At 38.4% G+C, this 20,674-nt stretch overlaps 1 protein-coding gene across 1 annotated transcript in view; it reads left to right on the top strand.

The window, feature by feature from the left end:
- Positions 1 to 301: 301 nt before the first annotated feature.
- Positions 302 to 20,674, top strand: part of LOC136255498 (uncharacterized) — a 52,447-nt gene continuing 32,074 nt past the window's right edge. The window contains exons 1-5 of the mRNA XM_066048286.1: positions 302 to 593; positions 3,014 to 3,286; positions 4,875 to 4,967; positions 6,388 to 7,044; positions 16,744 to 17,007. Of these exons, the coding sequence (XP_065904358.1) occupies positions 533 to 593; positions 3,014 to 3,286; positions 4,875 to 4,967; positions 6,388 to 7,044; positions 16,744 to 17,007 (1,348 nt within the window). The 5' untranslated portion in view covers positions 302 to 532. The remainder of the gene's footprint in view (positions 594 to 3,013; positions 3,287 to 4,874; positions 4,968 to 6,387; positions 7,045 to 16,743; positions 17,008 to 20,674) is intronic.

The raw sequence follows: 20,674 nt of genomic DNA, 5'->3' as shown, positions 1-20,674 counted from the left end.
AGCTAGTAAACCAAACCAGAGAGTGTTCTAAAACACCATAACAGGCTAGCTTTAGCAATAAAATAACATTATTATGTCGTGATAGGCACAATCAAAAGCCTTCAAAAAAGCTGCAGCAGTATAAAACTTACTGCAGTTCCTGCCGTCCCGTCACGTCCCATTCTACACTCAGCATGATTACGCCACACCTGTAAGAATGCCTGTGATCCACAACTTTCCATATGCATTAGTTACCCTCGTGCCATCAATGTCATCGTCACGAACTGTGTGGGCGGAACTATAATGTGATCAGTTTATATGATTGTGGGTTTGATTATAGTGATTCAACTCGTTAGTGGCTGGACTTATAGTTGGGTAATCATCCTTAGTCTCGCGTGGCCAGACTCCCGGTCACGGCACTTATCGATTAGAAATTTTAGCGCCTACGGAGCCGGACTAAATAGTTGAAGAATACTGAAACAGTTTGTGCCGTGTTAGCTAGCTATTTCTTACCCGACTCTTCATTGGGATCAGGAGACATTTATTATTAGGAATGCCGAAAGGAAAGAAGAAGAAGAAGTCTTCCATCTCATCTGGACCCTACAATGTTGGAAGTAAGTCAAACAATAAACAACAGACTGATGCTTTGCAGGGCAATGATGTTTTTAACCTGTGAGTATGAGTTTTGGTTGGCAGTTACAAAATGTTTATAGAGAGAGTATTTCATTCCAAAGATTTAGACTATGTGATTACTGGTATTTTGATTATCATTTTAACAGTACTGCATACAGGTACGTACACAGTAATTACAATCAATGGTGTTGGGGTACAGTACTTATCTCTAGTTCAAGGGGTCCGCAACTCCGAAAAATCCTGTACGAGATTTCAAATCTGCGATTTTACAAGATTTCAAGCAATTATGGCAAGATTTAAATCTTTAGATATCCAGAATAATAGCATCATGTGATACTTAGTTATACGGGAAATACGTACATGGCTCAAGTGCTCTGTAAGCTTGTGGGGATGCTGGATGTAGCATGCGTGACACTGAAAATACAGAAATATACAGGAAATATATGGAACTTTACAACAATTTTCAGAGATTTTAGATTTCAAAAGCAGAGATTTCAGCAAGATTTCAAAGAGGGCTGTATGAGGTTGGGAGTTGCGGACCCCTTTCTCTAGTGATTTATTTTTCCATACATAGGGTATTCCACAAATTTACTATAATCTGCACACTAACCAGCGTATGCTAAAAATTTTCCTGCTTTAGGAGACTGGGCATCCAAAAAATTGAATATTTTAGAAACTGTCTTTACAGAAGGTTTTAAGAATAACTGAAAGTTCTGGGATGGTTAGTAAAGACTACTTGTCAAAAAATCTTGAAGGAAAGTTGATAAGAAGGTACACTAAAATAGCCTTAATTTGCGAGAAACCTTGGTTCGAAAGCCATGATTTGTTCTGTAAGTCATAGTTTCACAGCTACAGCTACAATCTAGAAATTCCTTACACAGTATCCCCTATGAACCTGTCAACAATATATGTGTGTTTCGGCCCATTAGCATTGCTAACTTTTGAGATGTTAACACTACGCCCCATACTTTAACCGGGATTGGTCCTGAAGCATGGGGAGTTGTTCATAGCGTCTCGAAAGTTAGCAATACTAATGGGCCGAAACACACATATATTGTTGACAGGTTCATAGGGGTACTGTGTAAGGAATTTCCAGATTGTAGCTGTGAAACTATGACTTACAGAACAAATCATGGCTTTCGAACCAAGATTTCTCGCAAATTAAATGTACCTTCTTATCACCTTTCCTTCAAGATTTTTCGACAAGTACTCTTTAATTTCTTTACTAACTATCCCAGAACTTTCAATTATCCTTAAAACCTTCTGTAAATACAGTTTCTAAAATATTCACGGAAACTTTTGGACGCCCAGTCTCCTCAACCAGGAAAATTTTTAGCATATGCAGGTAGTATGTAGTTTCTAGTAAATTCCTGTTAACTCCAATAGTAGGGAGCAGGGATTGAAATTAATCTCAAATTGCAACCTTGTAATTGCACTGTTAATCCGACAGCATGGAGTGATTCTATTGACTACTGATGCTACGATAGTGATAGATGCCCTATTGCATAGCAACAGTATGGTTGCTTAGTAGCAGTTGTTAGATAACCATTGCTAAGGTTAACAATGCTTTGGTGCCATATTGCAGTGGTTATTTATTTATTTTATTTTTGAATTTCTATTACTTAGTAACAGTTGCTAAGGTTGTCTGCATGAAGGGTGGTCACTATGAGATTAGTAGGCAATCACACGCATTCAAGCAATTAGGGAATATTTATGCTTGTAACAGCCAAAATTGCACTCAAGTGTGTGTGTGTGATTACCTATACTAATTGATGAAAATATGTTATGGCCTAGTTTAAAACTTTACTGGTTTCCACCAGGTCAATCTGATATTAAACTGGTTAACTATTTAAGATGCTGTTTTGCTGCTGATCAGTTTTTATATCAATCAACCCATTTCAAAACTGTGGCATTCAAAATTAATTGCTATATATAATCTGCAAATCCCACCCCCTAAAGAATTCTGCATGTATGGATAGCTAACTACACCCTTGTGATGTAGTTCATGACCAGTGACTGAATCAGTCATCTACATAGAGACACTCTAAGATGGTAGTTTCACTGTTAGCTACACTTTAACTTTTAGCGTTGACTAAATAATTTAACAGTATAAAATTTATGACTGTTTTAGGGTGTTTGCGTGCTGTATTAGTATCTTAATCTTGTTACCAGTGCTGTTTTAAACGGTGGCCCTCCTTCATCCAAATACAATCTTCTCCATACATCAGAGCAATCATTGCACTGCTTTCATGGTGTAACTGCATCATCTGTGTCATGTGTTTGGTCACTGAAGTCTCATAACTATAACAATAACGGATGAATAATTCTTGACTTGTATGCTTCCTGTTTAAAAACATGTCACAGGTTAAAGTTGGATCATGACATATTGGTTTATACATAGGTACTGGTCATCCTGACATCCGGGATTTGAACCAGCACGTAATTCCCAATATTCCTGCCGACAAATGGGAAGAACTAGGAGCAGAACTACTGGATGGAAATACTGCAGAACTAAGTCACATCAGAGCTGCTACCTCAGACACACCCCTTCGTTGCAGGTTTATGTTTGAAAAGTGGCTGAGCCGTCGTAACATCAGTTGGGATATTTTGGTTAGCGCATTGGAGAAGGTCCAATTGACTTATCTAGCAGACATTATCAGGAAGAAGCTACCAGGTAACTATTTCAGATGTTTTGTGAGATAAATCATTTATGTATGTGCATAGTCCATACAAATAAAGTCTATGCATCAAACATACAAGCTGCAGGCAGTCCATTTTTTGTCAGTATCAACATAGTCAATGTGGGCGTACATCAAACTAAGCTTCACTTTTTTGAGTGTCATGTTCTAAACTGCTCGTCAACAATTATTAAAACTGACAATAACCAGTGCATAGGCTATACAGTGGAACCTGTGTACAATGGTCACCTTAGGGTCACAAATATCTGGTATCTACATGGTTCTTATAGGGGTATCTGTATTCAGTGGATCATATATGGATCACGTAATTACATGTCATGCTGCTCCTCGTGGAGAGCCAGAACAAAACATAATAAGCAAAAATGTTTTTGCCTTCAACAGTGATGATCATATGACAATACATTGTGCATTAACAGATTACACACTTTAGTAAGCCATGCATTCTTTTTGTAATCTTCCTTTTCTTTTTAGTTGCAGCTAGTCATGAAATTGGTACATAATTAAGTCTTTTTCTTTTGTCAATGAAATGAAATCAAGCCTACGTACCTATCATCTGACCAAATTTAGTAGAGTCACTAGGGCATGGATTTTGTACATAGAAGTGTTCTAGTTTCTTTAGCACTATAATGTAGGTGACAGGATGTTAAGAGCATGGAGAGCACTAGCTAACTCTTCTAAGATTGGCAAACTCAGGGTTTGGTATGCATTCTATTTTATATTCACTGAGTCGCATTGAGCTTTTTTGTAGCATTGTTGTGTATCTGGTGAAATGGCTGCATGGTAAATATAAGCAGGGCTCAACCCAGAATATTAACCTAGAGGGGGTGAAGTAAGTCATTTCGAATTCTAGGGGGTGCCCCCAGGAAAATGTTGAAAATTTAGGTGTAAATATACTCAATTTTGGTGAAATTTTACAGTGATGCCATTGAATATTGACCATTGGATTATACAACTTTGGGATCAATTAAACCTTTCCATTTCTCAAGGCTTTAGGTATGAACCTAGGGGGGCAATGGCTAACGCAGGGGGGGCAATGGCTAACGCAGGGGGGGCAATGGCTAACGCAGGGGGGGCAATGGCTAACGCAGGGGGGGCAATGGCTAACGCAGGGGGGGCAATGGCTAACGCAGGGGGGGCCTGTGCCCTCCCCCCTAGATTAACCCCTGATAAGTATCAGTTTTTGTAAAGCCTAAGCTATAGCTATATTACCACTTGCTATATATATATCGCAGTGTTTATATTCCTAAGCTAAATTTTACTCATTCCTTACTGTACAGTATGTTTCAGTGTCTAATATCTTACCCAGCATATGACTAGTAGCAATAGGATCAGGCCACATTGCACAGGATATGCCATTTGCTACATTTTAATTTACTACATTTAGTGTGTTTTTCATGTTCTAAACAGCTACATAAAGACTTAGATGTAACTGTTTGCTGGATGTATTGGAGTACATGCAAGCAATATGAAATTTATTGAAACCTATCTCTGAACTGTATGTGCACATGAACTACGTGAACTTAACAGCTCGGTAAAGGTTGTTAATTATTTTCTCCTTCACAGATGATCCTGATAGTATTACTGACAGCAAGCAACCAGTACCAGCTGAACATCAGTTAGGGAATCAGAAAAGCTTACAGGCATATTCTTTTGATGGTATGCTGCTCACTGCATAATCACATATACCAATGTACACACACACACACACATGTATATTCACATCCATGACAGTGATCTAACAAAGCAATACATGCCACAAATCTTCGCATAAGCAAACTGTCACAAATTTTATACTTTGTAGTTCACAAAATTTTTGGTCTGTTTACATCACTACCTGCCTGACCACAGTCGCAAGGCTAGAGGCCAAATGAAGCAGCGCACGGCCACCATTTTACACCACAGCTACAAAATCATGGGTGAGGTCATGAGATGTGCCTTTTGTGGTTCCAAAGAATTTTTGCCTCTACGCTTTGCCATTCTTTTTATCTTCAATTAAATGGTCACAGTCCTCTTTTTGCCAGGGAACCATACCAAGGCATCGTATTGATTCTCAATACAGAGCTCATAATGAATGTTGTTGATATTATGTGAAACAATTAGGGCTTTGCGGTATTGCCAAAACCTTTAATCAGTATATTTTTTAAAATAATACCTTGGTATTATTGCCCTTAAATTGATACTGTACAACAAATGTTGAATAGTAAGTGGCAAGGCAAAAACACAGCTACCCATTCTGTAAACACACAGTTTATTTTGATGCCACAAAATCTAATTTTATTTTACTATTAACCACTATGATATACCATATAGAGGGAAACTTTGGTGAGGATAAATTTTGGCAAATAGCAAGCTAAATCTATAGCTATATAGATGCTAATCTCAGGCGCTACGAGTAATTGGCGGGTTAAACTTTGACAAATTTGTAGCGAACCACCAAATTCACCAAAATTTCCCTCTGTACAGTATTCGGTATTTTCGATACTTTGGTATCACAGTTCAGTATATAGTATTGTGACCTTGTTAATACCTCAGTATGACTAAAATAGGTACATATGTACGTATGTATATTGTAGAGCCCTAGGGCTAATACATAAATCATCGCTTGTGCCAATTATAAAATATCTTGGAGATCATTTGTAAGTTATGAATAGTTGCACTGTGCAGCTACAGACCTGTAAATGTGGGAAGGGGATAATTGGCCAAAAATGAGGAAGAAACCTATTCCTTCGAGTGCACAAAAAAGATTCAATTAAAAAAATCATTGATGATGATAAACATCATAAACAAGCAATGTATGAACACAAAACAGAGATATCCTTATTCTCCATGAACAGGAAAATCTGATGCCGTGTATCTTTTATTTATTTTTACTTTGTTTCACTGTAAATTAAAATAATTAAAAATGTGCGTATTTTTTGTGACACGTGTATTTTACCCAATGTATTTCAATACAGTATTATATAGCAGAATTTTATGAACGTGACGGGTTTTCACTCAGCCATTCACGTTAAAGAAATTTAGTAGTCTATATTTGTTATACTTACAGTGCATCACATAATTGTATTTTACATTTTAGAATCTCGTCCTTTGGAATTTTCACCCAGCACAGCCATACTGATTGCTTATACACAGTTGAGTGACAAGTGTTTTGCTGAACTCCAGAGAATGGATGTTGATACAATCAAAGGATGGTGTGAATTGTATTCTAAACAGGTACACCCTGAGTCACTTGAACTTGACAGTGCAACATCAATGGATATTCTATTTAAAAAGCTTCGGAACTCACCATACTACAATTGTTTTAACTTGGATTTAGTTGAATACTTAGCATCCTTATCAAAAAATCAATCTTTAATTGATTCTGTCAAGAATTATGAAAAGACTTATTTTAATATAAAGCTGGAAAGTCTGGTAAAGAGAAACCTCAAAGTTTATGACGGGGACAAACTTGCAACTACTGAAGTGCAAGCAAAAGTGAAATCTATGACTGTCAATGAACTGAAAGTTTTCTGTTTGAAATTTCTTGGTGGGATTCTTTACCTTGATGCTGGTGAAAGTTTACCCTCACTGATGACACCTGGATGTGTTTGTGTCACATGGTATATTCCATCCAGTTTGGCAGACCATGCCTTTCACTCAGCTTGTATGAATACTAAACTGTTCTCAGAGTTGAAGGTGACCTGTGTTATCATTGGGAGATACAGGATAGAGCCAGTTGAGAAATACATGGGAGGTATATATGTATTAATACTAGTGCAATTAAAAGAATTAAGTAGGGTTTTAGCGATTAAAAGTAGTGAAACAAGATATATGAATGAACGTGGAGCTATTACAACATAGCTATGCAGGAAAATTCCTACATTGGCATGTTACCACCATCTGTTCAATGCCAATAGGGATTTTCCCACATAACTATGTATGTTGTAATACCATCATTCTCGTCATGGCATCTTGTTTATCACTACTTTCTTTCTATGGTTTATTGTACAGCATAGTGACTGTTGTATTAGAGTATATCTCAAGTCAGGCAGCTAGCTAGATCAATAAGGAGTGAGGTCATCTTGTTTACTGATAAGTAAATACAGTAGCTAGACTGTTAAGAGGTGTTGTCTCCATACTCTATTGCTATTAGTCCACCTAGATCCTTATTTGATGGGCGTGGTCACAAACCTATCGCGAACGGGACCCCAACCGCGGAGTTGCAGATATCTAGCTAGTATATCACATATATGTAGTAGCACCGGGACTAAAGTGCTTCTGAAATCCAGCTCTGAAATAATTCTGTGGCATCTAAATATGCTGCTGAAAGAAAGTGTTGATATGGAAAATTAATGCCTCGATATGGTTTCGTAAGGAAAAGATAAGACAAGGCGCAGAGGGCCTACACTTGTTGGAACCCCAAAAGGCACATCCCAATGGTGAGTTTGTTATTGTAGCATAAAATGGTGACCGTGCGCTGCTTCATTTGACCTCGAGCCTTGCGAATGTGGTCAGTCAGGCAGTGAGATTAAAGTTTGAGTTTTAGAAATTTTTTAAATTTTATATCCGTCCACCTGTAAGTGTTTAATGCTGTATTATATATTATCTAATCCAAAACAGCCAAGCTGTAAAAAAAGTGTGCGGCCCTCAGAAAGGCTATGGTGAAAAAAGATGTGAAATCCCAAGGTGGCGGCCAAGAAATGGCTGTGATGGTAGGTTAATGGTAAAAATTTTAATAACGACAATTCAGGTGAATTTTTGTGCCGCTTCACAAAATTTACCTAAATTGTCATTATTAAAATTTTTACCATTAACCTACCATCACAGCCATTTCTTGGCCGCCACCTTGGGATTTCACATCTTTTTTCACCATAGCCTTTCTGAGGGCCGCACACTTTTTTTACAGCTTGGCTGTTTTGGATTAGATTTCATTTCTTTTTGTATTTGTATACCCCAAAGCCGGCCTATGGCCAGCTTTGGGACTTTTTTAACCTATGTTTTTTTCTTTACTACAGGAAGAAGAAAAGATGAAGTAGATGTACTTTAAATATTTTATCCGTAAATGTACAAATTATATATACTGTATAATACATATGTGACCGGATTTGCGAAAAGGGGTCTTCCACACACATCCAATTTGCCAACTTTGACAATTGATAACTTCAGATTGGAAAGAGCTATTGCTTTGAATTTTGGACAGTGGTGAGCACCACTATACCTGAATACGTGGTGAAATTTTCAGGTTAATATGTTACTTGAACACTGAGTTATGGTCTCCAACGGTTACGGAATTGAATGTGTGTGGAAGACCCCTTTTCGCAAATCCGGTCACATAATATTATATTGATTACAGAAATCTCCATTGTGGTTTCTTTGTAACTGAACACTCTACAAGGTGACTTCTTCTAATTGCTCTCTCTACAGGGTGAATTGTTTGTAGCTGAACGATCTACAAGGTAACTTCTTCTAGCTGATCTCTCTACAGGGTGATGTGTTTGTAGCTGAATTCTGTATAGGTGATTTGTTTGCAGCTGAGCTCTTTACAGAATGGTTTCTTTGTAGCTGAACTCTCTAAAAGGTAACTTCTTCTAACTGATCTAACTTTCTACAGGGCAATTTGTTTCTGGCAGAATTTTCTACAGGGTGATTTCTTTGCAGCTGAACTCTCTACATGGTGGTTTCTTTGTAGCTGAACTCTCTACAAAGTAATTTCTTCTAGCTGATCTCTCTACAGGGAGATTTGTTTGTAGCTGAACTATCTACAAGGTAACTTCTTATAGCTGATCTCTCTACAGGGTGATTTGTTCGTAGTTGAATTCTGTACAGGTGATTTGTTTGCAGCTGAGCTCTTTACAAAATGGTTTCTTTGTAGCTGAACTTTCTCCAAGGTAACTTCTTCTAACATTTGTTTGTAGCTGAACTATCTACAAGGTAATTTCTTCTAGCTGATCTCTCTACAGGGTGATTTGTTTGTAGCTGAATTCTGTACAAGTGATTTGTTTGCAGCTGAGCTCTATACAGAATGGTTTCTTTGTAGCTGAACTCTCTACAGGGTGATTTGTTTGTAGCTGAAATCTCTACAAGGTAACTTCTTCTAGCTGATCTTTCTACAGGGCGATTTGTTTGTAGCTGAGTTCTCTACAGGGTGTTTGTTTGCAGCTTAATTCTCTACATGGTGGTTTCTTTATAGCTGAACTCTCTACAAGGTGACTTCTTCTAGCTGATCTCTCTACAGGGTGATTTGTTTGTAGCTGAACTCTCTACAGGTGATTTGTTTGTAGCTGAACTCTCTACAAGGCGATACTTCTAGGTGATCTCTCTACAGGATTCCTTGTTTCTAACTGAACTCTCAACAGGGTGATCTGTTCATAGCTGAACTTTCTACTGGGTGATTTGTTTGCAGCTGAACTCTCTAAATGGTGGTTTCTTTGTAGCTGAACTCTCTACAACGTGACTTCTTCTAGCTGAACTCTCTAAAAGGTGACTTGTTTCTAGCTGATCTCTCTACAGGGTGACTTGTTTCTAGCTGAACTCTCTACAGGTGATTTGTTTGTAGCTGAACTCTCTACATGGTGGTTTCGTTGTAGCTGAACTCTCTACAAGGTAACTTCTTCTAGCTGATCTTTTTACACTGCATATTTGTTTGTAGCTGAGTTCTCTACAGGGTGATTTGTTTGCAGCTGAACTCTCTAAATGGGAGTTTCATTGTAGCTGAACTCTCTACAATGTGACTACTTCTATATAGCTGAACTCTCTACAGGGTGACTTGTTTCTAGCTGAACTCTCTACAGGTGATTTGTTTGCAGCTGAACTCTCTACATGGTGGTTTCTTTGTAGCTGAACTCTCTACAAGGTAACTTCTTCTAGCCGATCTTTCTACAAGGTGATTGAGTTTTTTGCAGCTGAACTCTTTACATGGTGGTTGCTTTGTAGCTGAACTCTCTAAAAGGTGACTTCTTCTAGCTGAACTCTCTACAGGATGATTTGTTTGCAGCTGAAATCTCTACGTGGTAGTTTCTTTGTAGCTGAACTCTCTACAATGTGACTTCTTCTAGCTGAACTCTCTACAGGGTGACTTGTTTCTAGCTGAACTCTCTATAGGTGATTTGTTTGCAGCTGAACTCTCTACATGGTGGTTTCTTTGTAGCTGAACTCTCTACAAGGTAACTTCTTCTAGCCGATCTTTCTACAAGGTGATTGAGTTTTTTGCAGCTGAACTATTTACATGGTGGTTGCTTTGTAGCTGAACTCTCTAAAAGGTGACTTCTTCTAGCTGAACTCTCTACAGGATGATTTGTTTGCAGCTGAACTCTCTACGTGGTAGTTTCTTTGTAGCTGAACTCTCTACAATGTGACTTCTTCTAGCTGAACTCTCTACAGGGTGACTTGTTTTTAGCTGATCTCTCTACAGGGTGACTTGTTTCTAGCTGAACTCTCTACAGTTGATTTGTTTGCAGCTGAACTCTCTACATGGTGGTTTCTTTGTAGCTGAACTCTCTACAAGGTAACTTCTTCTAGCTGATCTTTCTACAGGGTGATTTGTTTGTAGCTGAATTCTCTACAGGGTGATTTATTTGCAGCTTAACTCTCTACAAGGTGACTTCTTCTAGCTGAACTCTCAACAGAGTGATTGATTTTTTTTGCAGCTGAACTCTCTACATGGTGGTTTCTTTGTAACTGAACTCTCTACAGGGTGATTTATTTGCAGCTTAACTCTCTACAAGGTGACTTCTTCTAGCTGAACTCTCAACAGAGTGATTGATTTTTTTTGCAGCTGAACTCTCTACATGGTGGTTTCTTTGTAACTGAACTCTCTACAGGGTGATTTGTTTGTAGCTGAACTCTCTACAGGGTGATCTGTTCATAGCTGAACTCCCTATAAGGTAACTTCTTCTAGCTAATCTTTCTACAGGGCGATTTGTTTGTAGCTGAGTTCTCTATAGGGTGATTTGTTTGCAGCTGAACTCTACATGGTAGTTTCTTTGTAGCTCTACAATGTGACTTCTTCTAGCTGAACTCTCTAAAAGGTGACTTGTTTCTAGCTGATCTCTCTACAGGGTGACTTGTTTCTAGCTGAACTCTCTACAGGTGATTTGTTTGCAGCTGAACTCTCTACATGGTTTATTTCTTTGTAACTGAACTCCCTGCAAGGTGACTCTTCTAGCTGACCTCTCTACAGGGAGATTTGTTTGTAGCTTAACTTTCTACAGGTGATTTGTTTGCAGCTTAACTCTCTACATGATGGTTTCTTTGTAGCTGAACTCTCTACAAGGTAATTTCTTCTAGCTGATCTCTCTACAGGCCGATTTGTTTGTAGCTGAACTCTCTACATGATGGTTTCTTTGTAGCTGAACTCTCTACAAGGTGATTTCTTCTATAGCTGATCTTTCTACAGGGTGATTTGTTTGTAGTTGAACTCTCTACATGATTGTTGCTTTGTAGCTGAACTCTCTACAAGGTGATTTCTTCTATAGCTGATCTTTCTACAGGGTGATTTGTTTGTACCTGAACTATCTACATGATGGTTTCTTTGTAGCTGAACTCTCTACAAGGTAACTTCTTCTAGCTGATCTCTTTACAGGGTGAATTGTTTGTAGCTGAACGATCTACAAGGTAACTTCTTCTAACTGATCTCTCTACAGGGTGATTTGTCTGTAGCTGAACTCTCTACAAGGAAACCTCTTTTAACTGAGCTCTGTACAGGGTGAATTGTTTGTAGCTGAACTATCTACAAGGTAACTTCTTCTAGCTGATCTCTCTACAGGGTGATTTGTTTGTAGCTGAATTCTGTATAGGTGATTTGTTTGCAGCTGAGCTCTTTACAGAATGGTTTCTTTGTAGCTGAACTCTCTACAAGGTAACTTTTTCTAGCTGATGTATCTACAGGGTCACTAGTTTGTAGCTGAATTCTCTACATGGTGGTTTCTTTGTAACTGAACTATCTATAAGGTGACATCTTCTAGCTGATCTTTCATCAGGGTGATTTGTTTGTAACTGAACTCTCTACAAGAAAACTTCTTCTAACTGATGTCTGAACAGGGTGAATTGTTTGTAGCTGAACTCTCTACAGGGTGATTTGTTTGTAGCTGATCTCTATACAGGTTACTTATTTCTAACTGATCTCTTGAATTCTCTTCAGGGTGACTGCTCTATTAGGATGACTGCTCTATTAGAGTACCTCGATCTTGCACTTGCTACACCAAGTTGGATTTCGTGTTATAACTCCGTGGCTTTAAGTCTGATTTTTCTACACCATTGAAGAGCCTTTCTAAGATGATAACTCCATCTGTACAGCGATTTTCAAAGCATTACCCCAAGTGGTTTATCTGGTAGGCGTGGCAAGCATAATAATAATAATAATAATAATAATAAAATTAGCTAATCTCGATTGCATAATTGTTACACACTGTTGATTTTTTCGCTGTATCTTCCTAGTTTTTAGCTCGATTTCTTTCAAACCACAAAAGGTTTGAGGTTCAATAGTTAACCTATTCACCCACCGATTTTCAGCTTCTTCCCATACGCGGTTTACTCTGTAGGCGTGACAACATATTGGTGTTATTTTTCGTGCATAATCGCTCATAACTCTTTGCCTGTTTATGGTATTCTAGCCAAAGTTGGTACAGAGATGCGCCTTTATACCCCCTTCTGTGTGCCAAATTTCAAGGCAATCGGATAACGCGTTCGCGTTTTATAGCAGTTTTTGTAAGTGTGCGAAAAGAGGAAGAAAAATAAGAAGAAAAAAAAAACGAAGAAACTAAGCCAATTTTTGAAGTCGCATATCTCAGGAATGCCTGAAGCGATTTCGCTCAAATTTGGAATGTGGAGTACTGAAGTTGGAGGGAATGTACACAGCAAAATTTGTCTTGTTTCATCAAGACAGCACAGAGCTACGGAGGTGCGAAAATTGCGTTTTCTTTCTTCCTGTCAATATACTCACGGGGTTGCGCGCCGGCTTCTTGGGCCGCACGACACACTACCGTGTGTCTTGATATGGACTAGTACTATTTTCCGTAAAAGTGATTTTTTGTTGTGTAATGTCTCTCGGATGATTTTAAAGGTGGGATTTTGAGCGGTGCACAAAATTTTCAGGGTGATCCCTACTTAAACAGTATTACCGTACCATTTGATAATGCATGTGTGGCTGTGATTGTTTTATTACAGTATCTCAATCTCACTGCCTGTCTCAAGTGAACTACACAATAAATTAAGGGGTGTGGTTTCCATGTCTTGTTTTCTACAGCAAACCTGCTGCTGATTGCAGCTAGATCATTAAAGGGCATGGTCACCACATGCTGTGATTGTTATAGGCATGGTGACATGTTGAATGTTTTCTTTACTATTGCACACTAACCATATTTCTTCTTACACACAAAGCCATGTACTTACATGTAGCGTGGCCATATATTTAGTTATGTAAGCATAATCGTGTGATATAAAAAAGTAATTTTTGTGTTACGATTTTGGCTTCTTTTCATATAGCTTCCCATTAGATGGTTTTCAGTATTCCACCACCTTAAAGGTACTTTCATTGCATGTGAATTTCTACCACACAAAAACAGCCAAGCTGTGAAAAAAGGTGTGGCCTTAATTAAAAAGCCTGAGTGAAAAAGTTGTGAAATCAAAGGTGGCAGTCAACAAATGGCTGCAACAATGTTAATGCTCACAGCCATTATTAAAATTTATTAGAATTAACATTATTGCAGCCATTTGTTCACCGCCACTTTTGATTTCACAACTTTTTTCACCCAGGCTTTTTAATTAAGGCCGTGTTTTGAATACAGCCTTGTTTTTAAAAACCAAGCCATGCACCATTCAGGCAAAAACTACACTATAGATTTGAAGATAATCAGGCCTGCGCCTAATATGCCGGCATAATTGTGAGAATAATAGGTCACCAATTTCGTGAGAATAATTCCAGAATAATAGTATGGTTGCAGGCATAATTTTAGAATTATCGGACGTCCACGGGAATAATCAGTGGAATTAAGGGGCGTGCCCATTCTTGATTAGCTAGAAGAAAGTACTAAACTACTAGGAATGATAGATAGCTGGCATTATTATACGAGTGCTGGCTGAAAGGAGCTGAAAAACCTCTAAAAGATCGATATACTCTAATAGAATGCTCAAATACTCTATTAGAGCAGTCATCAGGGATTTAACTGCATGATTATATCTGCAATTCTGAAACTTTTACATCTTATACCAGTGTTTCTTCTTTAGTGTTTCAACAAACATGTTGATATCATTATCCACTAAACTTAGCATGCAGTTATAACTACAGTTTTAATACATTGATAATTGAAAACTCTTTTGTTGTACTCCCGATAGCTATTTTATGTCTGTTGTAATGGCTATAACCATTATGTGTAAGGTGGAATGCTTCATTAATTCTGACAAACTACTTATATCAGCATCTTGAGAATTAAGTGACTATAGCTACAGAAACTAAGTGAGCATTATTATGGAATAATAGGCTAGATAAAAGAATTAAAAAAAGAATAATAGGAGAAAATTTTGGGAAATTCTGGAAAGAATAATAGGTAAACGTTTGAGCATATTAGGCTCAGGCCTAAGATAATTCATTTTTCATACTATATACAGCTGCTGTGTTTTAGAGCCACTTTTCTGTGTAATGAAACAAGCTTTGATGGCAATTTCTGACCTTGACAATTAAGGACCAATGATAAAAGTGTACAGTGGCTGACCTTATACACTGGCCAAATGTTTTCTGTGTTACATAATTTTAACCACTATATTATATAGAACCTAGTCTTCTGAGGAGCCACAAAGCCTTCACCTTAATACGTTTAACCATGTATAGTATTCTAATACAGTCAACACATACATACATCACATTATATTTCACTACTGTATAGTAGGGATCATGAAGGTTTTATGGCGTTCCTGCCCAAAAACATCACTTTAAAGCCTTGCTTATCTTCCATTACAGTTTGGTAACATTGGCCAAGCATAATCAAAGATGCCTCTAGAGCAAGAGTATTTGACTGTTCTATTAGAGTATCTTGATCTTACAAAGTGAAAGAGCTATTCTGCTCCTATGTATGGACAAGCTGTGTCCTAGGGCATTTACTGTGAAAATGTGTACTGCACATAATTCAAGATATAATGTGACAAAATACAGTAATAAGTATGGGTGGTGACTATAAACTGTGAAATAATTTTGACTTCAGAACTGACTAACTGTCAGCATAACATTACTATGACTGATTTGGCTCATGGGCTTGATTTCTTCACTGTTCGATGTTATTTAGCTTGGGACATGCCTTTTCATATTCTGCAGTAGCTACAATAAATGCATCATTGAATTACCTTGTGTTCCATTTCTCTCTTTGCTACTATGTACGTAAGTGTTGGTTCACAGGTAGTACATAGAGGCTTCCTTGTGCTGACTATCATAACTGTCCACAATTTATGAGGTGTTTCTTACTGAAATGCTTCATGTACTGTTCTTCAGTTGTAGTGTTGCATAATGGGCAGAACATCACTGAAAACAAAGCAGAATGGCCACTTCACTTTCAATAATTGATTGTACATTATTTTAGATGCAAGATTTGTTTTTTATGATATTATGGCACCTTTCTATTCTTTGATGTGGTATGTATGGCACCTTTCTATTCTTTGATGTGGTATGTACAGGTTCACCAGTTAACATTATGTTACAAAAAGTAAACAAGTACAAGGAATTTTAGAAACAAAAGTAATTTAAATATTATAGATGATCAATTTATTCCCCTACTTAACAAAATATATTATTAACTGGGTTTTTTAACTCCTGGTTTTGTTTTCCCCTGCAGTCTGCTTTTACCTGAAATGATTAACTGTTATTTCTGTCTGTGTGATTCAGGCAAGCAGTCAGCTTTGTTTGTGTCAGTCATATAGTTATGGTGATAATAGTGATGAATGATTTTGTTGCACTGTACTGATGAACATAGTTGATATGTGTACAAAACATTATGCACCTATCAATGTATTGCCCCACTACCCCCCCCCCCCCCCCCCCCTCGGGCATATATGGGGCTATAGTGGGGATTTGACACAGCCGAATGTCAAATGCCCCATAGTAGGGCAAACCTATCGTGTCAAATCCCCACTGTTGGCCCCAGTTGCAACGCGGGATTTACTCAGGATTTGACATAGCGAAGGAAGTTACAACAAAAAATATTTGGGTGCTTACTGAACGATCGTCAAATGCCCCAAAAGTGGGGCAGCAGTTTCGTGTCAATTCCCCCTGTAAAACCCCACTTACGTCCGGGGGGGGGGAGGGGTGGTGGGGCAATAAATTGATAGATGCATTATGTATATATTGGCATTTATGGCATTAGTTAAGGTCCAGGATAAGGTGCATATGTACCCTATTACTACACAGGTTAATTGGAGTGTTTGTACTTTGTAACACATTTGTACTTACAATGCAATGTATTATCACTAGTGACACCTGCTCACATCCTAGTCAACCACTACTCATTACTGCTACAACACCTACAGCCCCTGAAAGTCGTGGAGGTTATGATGTCACTCAGCCTACTCAGTGAAGTGGATCACAAGATAACCCTGAATGCTCCCCTTGACCACATTAGGAATTGCTATATAGTGGAACATGTTCGTCACATGAATACATCAAAGCTGTTTACTTTTCTTGACATACTGAAGGAGATCCCTGATCAGAAGGATCTGTACAACACAATAAGTAGTGGTAAGAGCTAATTTAAAAACCTAATAAAATTATCATTGCCATTTTGTAATGTGTTCTTAAGATGTGTGTACAAAGAAAAAATTAGGACTTTTAAGTTGATCAGATCATAAAAACAAAAATGTACTGAAACAAGGGAGGTCACGTACTGTACTCCTAGTGATGTGTGATATGTCTGAAAGAGCATATCTGTATCTAACAGTTGTGTAGTCTCTGATACAATATGACACATGATATGGTACATCTTTCTAAAAGTACAATTAGATGCATGGGCTGCTAATGAATTTTCATAGCTAGATATCCCATTATATAACAAATTTTAAAAGAGTTCAGGAAAGTAGTAAACGACCCAGCTACCGTACTGTATATTAGGGATCATGAAGATTTGGGTTTTCCTAGCCAAAAAAAAAAATCACCCAAAAACCAGCTTCACAACTCCATCCTGGCACCTTGGCAGTATTGGTTAGGTATAACCAAGCCCAAAAGTGCCTTCAGTATGATCCTAAAGGCTTCCAATAAATTGCTACGAAATTTAAAAAAAAAATTTAATGGAATTTTCTACTGAATAACTGCCTGCCTGCCTGCCTGCCTGCCTGCCTGCCTGCCTGCCTGCCTGCCTGCCTGCCTGCCTGCCTGCCTGCCTGCCTGCCTGCCTGCCTGCCTGCCTGCCTGCCTGCCTGCCTGCCTGCCTGCCTGCCTGCCTGCCTGCCTGCCTGCCTGCCTGCCTGCCTGCCTGCCTGCCTGCCTGCCTGCCTGCCTGCCTGCCTGCCTGCCTGCCTGCCTGCCTGCCTGCCTGCCTGCCTGCCTGCCTGCCTGCCTGCCTGCCTGCCTGCCTGCCTGCCTGCCTGCCTGCCTACCTGCCTGCCTTCTGGCAAGTGTAACTTGATAACAATTAAGGCTATGGGCTTGATTGTTTACTGTTTGACTTCACTTTGTCCCGAGATGTGCCTTTTGGCATACCGCAGTACGTACAATGCACACATCATGGACTTACCTTTGTCCTCCTTTTTGTCCCTTTTCTTTTTGCTAACAGCCATAGGTGTCGATTCGCGGTAGGCTTCCTTACAGTACATTTGTAAACGGGAATTGTCCGTATTTTCCGTGGTGACTGGATTGATTACATAGACGATCTAACACTGTTCTTTTATGTTATTTTTTTTATTAAAGCTTTACAGCACAAGTGCTGAAGGTCTGTAGGACACCTGGTCCTACAGCCTGCTCAAAGACATTAGACACTAAGACATTAGCTACTTAAGGTGTGTTTGAAACTCTTCATTTGTAATGCTGTGTAACAGGCCGAACATAGCTGAAAGCAAAGCTTAATGGCCACTGCACTTTCAAGACATGCAGTAATTGATAGTTGGGGGCATGCGAATCGTCGTGTTTTCGTGGTGACTGGATTGCTGCAGAGATACTTCTTCTACTGTTTTTCATCTGTAGCGCTGTATAACGGGCTGAGCATAGCTTAACGACCACAGCATTTTCAAAGCAGTACTTGATAACTGGGGCGCACGTTCAGACAAAAACATTAATTCTGGTGCCATTCTTTCTTTTGATGCGGTATGCATGGGTTCACCAGTCATAATAATGTTATAAAAAAAGTAAACAAATAAGTTCAAGGAAAAATTAGGAATTTTAAGTTTGATTAGGGATCAAAGTAAAAAGTAGGGAAACAAGGGAGGTCGCCTATACCTGCAGATATACTAGTGAACATTTAGTCCCTAATTCAGTCTTGGTCTTGAGATATAGACTGAATTAGGGATTCAATGTTCAAGTATATCTGCAGATATAAGCAACCTCCCTTGTTTCCCATTTTTTTATGATCCCTAAAATTCCTAATTTTTCCTTGAACTTGTAGTGAAAAAATACAGAACTCATATTAAGGTTAATTAAGTGCGTGGGTGGCTGAAATTTTTTTATGGTTTAGTACCAGTTATTACTCCACTGCACTGTCAGCTTCAGGAGTCTAGGAAACTAGTAAGCAACCAAGCTACACTATTAAATTCAGACCTTCACATTTCTGTGGATTGCACAATCAAAATGTCGATACACAAGCATGATATTGGTATCGCAATGCAACCAGAGTATCACAATATTCCGATATTAATTTAATGTATATGTATCGTACATCACTACTTACTCCTGAAAATATACTACACCCTATAGTGGAAAGCTTTAGTCTGTACTCATGACTGAATTAGGGAATACATGTTCACTAGTATGTTGGCAACCTCCCTTGTTTCACTACTTTTCTTTTCTATGATCTCTAAACTCTTAACTTTTCCTTGCACTTGTTTATTTACTTTTTTTGCATAATTATGACCGGTGAATCCACACATCACATCAAAAGAAAGAATGGCAACAATGTTGTCTGAACATGCACCCCAATGGAGGCGTGCCTCAAAGTGAAGTATCCATGGGTGTATGGATTCAGTGGAATGGAATGGACTGGAATGGTGAAATGGAATGGTGGAATGGTGGGATAGAATGTTACTTAGGTAATTTCAATTAGTGGTCACCTCTTTATAAGACCACCTTCTAACAAAGACTACCTCTTTATAAAGACCATTTCAGTTTTACTATAATGCTTAAATTGCTGCTATGTTGTTGTTTTATAGTGTATCCCCATAGGATAGTCTTATTGATCAGTTGTGCGCCACATGCCTAGAAAAGTGATAATCTGATTTGTAATACAGCAATATACCCACTGGAATGACTATTTTTGGGTTTTTAATTTCATTTTTTACATTCCAGAGTACAGGGTTGTGTTTGTTGCTGTATTTGTGGAAAGAAATTCCTACTTGGTAGTACATTCTCCACCAAAGCATCCTATTGCAGACTATTTGCATATATAGCATGTCCTATTTCAAAGTTAAATGATAGTAAATTTTAATACCCACCCCAAATGTAAGCAGCATTGAAGAGGGATAACTGAACTGCTAGATTTGTATGAAGACATTGCATGAAGACACAGTGTAAAATTTTTCAGGGGATGCTGAATTGATATAATATGTATCAACTACTGTAATTACACCTGTACAAGTAGCTGCTACATAGTCATAAACATAACAAGTATCTATAGTGAGTTGCAATACTACGTGTGTGCATGTGTTATATGTACCACTACCTTGTTTGGGATAGTATTATCACACATGTGCATAATTCTTATCTGCAAAGTAGACGATTTCGTAGAGAGGACACCAAGGAGGCCTTTCTAGAAATTTCAATAGGGAAACTAATATATCACCAATACCATAGCTAATGCAATAATCTTGGGACATGTCACAAGTAGTTATGACTAGAACAAGTAAGCATTGTAAGTGGATCGGGTCATCCGGATTATCTGGGTCACTTGGGTTGCATTTTGTCCGGGTAAAATGGGTCTTATCCGCTTTATTGATTATCTGGGTCTGACCCGGATGGGATCACGTGATCATATACTATTTGCAAGTTCAATTTTATTGATGGATATACAGTTGTATGTACTGAAGAAACTTATGTGGAGCCACACCCATTATTCCTGAAAATTTTGGCTATGTGGAGCCACACCCACTTATTGTGATTTAGTGCTGCTGCTTGTAGGTAACTAGTCTAGTGTCAAGAAAGCACACTTATGGTCGCTGTAGCTGTCTGTCTGTAGACTTGCACTGAACTATCCCCACTTCTCGAT

Source organism: Dysidea avara, chromosome 5 (genome assembly GCF_963678975.1).
Source record: "Dysidea avara chromosome 5, odDysAvar1.4, whole genome shotgun sequence".
Taxonomy (NCBI): Eukaryota; Metazoa; Porifera; class Demospongiae; order Dictyoceratida; family Dysideidae; genus Dysidea; species Dysidea avara.
The sequence above is the reverse complement of the archived record's forward strand: the minus strand, read 5'-3'. Positions and strand labels throughout refer to the sequence as shown.